The sequence below is a fragment of the Chaetura pelagica genome, unplaced genomic scaffold (genome assembly GCF_000747805.2).
Source record: "Chaetura pelagica isolate M959 unplaced genomic scaffold, ChaPel_1.0 scaffold104, whole genome shotgun sequence".
NCBI classification, from domain to species: domain Eukaryota; kingdom Metazoa; phylum Chordata; class Aves; order Apodiformes; family Apodidae; genus Chaetura; species Chaetura pelagica.
Window position 1 is genome coordinate 9,625,460 of NW_009953786.1, and position 3,693 is coordinate 9,629,152.

The window sequence follows — 3,693 nt, forward strand, 5'->3', positions numbered from 1 at the left end:
GCCATGGACGGAAGAGAAGGGGAGAAGAAGGAAGGAAGTTGTCTTCTGTGATCTCTGACCTTCCTTTTAGCTTACGTAGATATATGGAATGGAATATCTTTGGCCAATTTTGCTGTCTGACTAACTCAGCCTCCTACAGGGGGGTCACAGATCTCCCCACAGTGTCGGAGCCAGCAGAGTGCAGGTGCAGCCTTGAAGCCTCAGTAGTTAGAAAAGCATTCCACTGTCTTATCAGCCTAGCAGAACACACTGTTGCTAGTTACAAGAAAGCTTATGAAGGAAAAAGAAAATCAGTAAAAAGAAAAATTGGCTTCATCCGGGCTAAAACCAGGACAACCCTTTCAGTACAAAATTCTTCTTAATATCCAATTGAACCTGCCCTGCTGCAACTCCAGGCCATTTCCTCTGGCCCTGTCACTATTTACTAGGGAGAAGAGGCCAACACTCACCTCACTACAACCTCCTATCAGGGAGCTGTAGAGGGCAATGAGGTCTCCCCTCAGCCTCCTCTTCTCCAACTAAACAAGGCCACTTCCCTCAGCTGCTCATCATAAGACTTATTCTCCAAACCCTTCACCAGCTTGGCAGCTCTCCTCTGGACACGCTCCAGCACCTCAGTGTCCTTCTTGTAGTGAGGGGCCCGGAACTGAACACAGGACTCAAGGTGCAGCCTCACCAGTGCCAAGTACTGAGGCACAATCACTTCCCTAGTCCTGCTGGCCACACTATTCCTGATGCAGGCCAGGATGTCTTCTTGGCCACCTGGGCACATTGCTGGCTCATGCTTATCCATCTGCCCACCAGCATCCCTCGGTCCTTTTCTGCTGGGCAGCCCTTCAGCTACTCTTCCCCAAGCCTGTAGCATTGCATGGGGTTGTTGTGACCAAAATGCAGAATCTGACACTTGGCCTTATTGAACCTCATACTATTGGCCTTGACCCATCAATCCAGCCTGTCCAGGTTCCTCTGCAGAGCCTTCCTGCCTTCAGGCAAATCAACACTCCCACACAATTTGTTATCATCTGCAAACTTACTGAGGGTGCACTCAATCCCCTCATCCAGATCATTGATAAAGATACGGAACGAGACTGGCCCCAAAAATGAGACCTGAGGGACACCACTTAGTGACTGGCCACCAACTAGATTTGACTCCACTTACCACAACCCTCTGGGTTGGGTCATCCAGCCATTTTTTACCCAGTGAAGAGTACACTTGTCTATGCCATGATTTGCCAGCTTCTCCAGGAGAATGATGTGGGAGACTGTGTCAAAGGCCTTACCAAAGTCTAGATAGACAATGTCCACAGCCTTCCCCTCATCCAATACGTGGGTCACATGGCCACAGAAAGAGATCAGGTTGGTCAAGCAAGACCTCCCTTTCATAAACCCATGCTGGCTGGCCTTGCACTTGCCAAGCGAGCTCGCTCAAGACGAGCCTCTCCATGATCTTCCCTGGTACCAAGGTCAAACTGACATGCCTGTAGTTCCCCACATCCTTCTTCCAACCCTTCCTGTAGATTGGTGTTACATTAGCCAACCTCCAGTCATCTGGGACCTCCCCTGCTGACCAAGATTGCTGACAAATGATGGAGGAAGGCTTAGCAAGCTCCCCTGCCAGCTCCCTCAGCACTCTAGGGTGGATCCCATCAGACTTGTGCGTGTCCAGGTGCAGAAGCAGATCATTAACTACCACCTCCTGGATTATGGGGGCGTTGTCCTGCTCTCTGTCCTTATCTTCCAGCTCAGGAGGCTGAAAACCCTGGGGATAGCTGGTCTGACTATTGAAGATGGAGGCAACTCTCATTGTCAAAGCATGTCCAAGTTGTCAATTAAATTCTAATTAAAGTACTGTAACAGTTTAATACTGGGTCAGCAATGGACTGACGGAGTCCCTCTTGGACGCCAGCCATGGATGAACGGGGGATTCACTTCCATGATCTCTCAATTTATACCCAGTATGATGCGTATGGGATGGAATATTCTTTTTGGCCATTTTTAGTCTGTCTAGTCTGCTCCTCTCTACAGGAGGGTTGTAGATGTGATCCCTCTGCTCCTTTAGTGTCTGAAACTGCAGATTTGACAAGCAGAACAAGGTTGCCTTGGTCTCCAGCAGTAATTATATACATTGAACATTATCACACCACTAGCTGGAAAACTTGCTGTTAATTTCAGCAAGTGTTCTGCTTGTAAGAGAGTCAACTGAAAAGAAAAAATCAGTAGAAAGAAAACTGGCTTCATCCTGGCCCACACCAGAACAAGATTCTTCAACTAAGACAGAAGGGAGAAGAATTAGTCACTCAATCCTGACTTGAGGATACAGTACCAGATAAAAGTATTAGTTTGCTCTGTTAAAAGGCGCATCTTGAAATTAGTGGTGTGATTTCATTTGAATATATTTGATTCAATGACTGAATAAGGAAGAAGCCAAGTGGGACTAAGAAAATATTCAAAGTATTTAACACTCCATTATATTAAGAAACTTTGGAAACCCTGAGGCTCTGGCAGATTTACAGTGATTTGAGATGTTCCTCACATCAGAAATCCACTATTTTGCCAGAGGTTCCTATTTGTATGGTAGGGACAATCAAATGCAACATCTCAGTTCAAAGTCTAGAATCTCACATTAAACGAGTCCTGAAGATGAGCATACACCAGTCTGCCACATGACAAGTGAGGCAGACACATTTTTTGCCGTACTGTTCCTAGCAGAAAAGCAGTCATCTCCTGCAGTAAGGCCAGAAGGAGTGAGGGGAGGAAGCATCTTAAATCATGATGACCATCTATGGAGAGCATGCAACTGCCCAGACCGCTGTTACTACTGGCACTCTGACACACACCTGCACAGAGATCAAACTGGAAGAGGCAGCTACGCATCCCATTTTTTGGCATCCCAGTTTAAAATATGCAACATTGACATAAGCTCTCACTTTTCCAGCCCAGCTAAGCAAAACGAGCTGTAAACTGCAGTGGCGTAGGACTGGAGACACGACCTGACCTGCCCTGCCCAGCCTGCTGTGTGTGCAATAATCTGAAGCAGAAAAGAAGGAGCTGTGATCGATTTGGCTGCTCCAAATACATCCCGGTGCAATCTGGAGCCAAAGCACCAGCACAACAACCTTTGTTAGTAATTGTATCATATAATGATCCCGAATACAGAGTTCCCTTCAGAAGGCCAGGTGTTCTGTGTTCAGCAGCAGGAAATGCTATTCATGGCCTAAATTAGCTTTAACACATGGAATTCTTTCCTGAAGAGCTAGGTAAAAAGCCAAGAATCATTTCGGTTTAGCCTTTGTCCACATTATCTTTCTCAACGCTTTTCTCTGCTGATAAGAAGTGTACAACTCAGAAGCAAGGCACAACTACAGAAAATACTGCTCTGCCTTACACCCTTCTTTAAACAACATCCGCTCAAACCACAAGAAGCTAGTTCAAAAGCTACATTTCCTTCCCTTCCAAAGAAAAAGCACCTAAAAAACGTTCTCCGCTCACACCCAGCCACCAAGCTTATAAATAATGTTACAAATCAGTAATGCTGTACTTTGCCCTGCAGAAAGACAAGAGATCTGGCTGTTCTCCAAAGCCCTTTGGCAGTGCACAAGCTTCATGGTTTCCTACCATTACTCAAAGTGCTACCAAGCATTCAGGGCACGTCACCCAGGTGGCTCCTTGACTTGTGACAAAATACACGTTTGT

At 46.4% G+C, this 3,693-nt stretch overlaps 1 protein-coding gene across 1 annotated transcript in view; it reads right to left on the reverse strand.

Annotated features, from left to right (window-relative positions):
• FAM8A1 (family with sequence similarity 8, member A1) overlaps window positions 1-1,804 on the reverse strand; it is an 11,881-nt gene extending 10,077 nt beyond the window's left edge. The window contains exon 1 of the mRNA XM_010000991.1: window positions 1,402-1,804. Coding sequence (XP_009999293.1) covers window positions 1,402-1,804 — 403 coding nt within the window. The remainder of the gene's footprint in view (window positions 1-1,401) is intronic.
• Window positions 1,805-3,693: the final 1,889 nt, after the last annotated feature.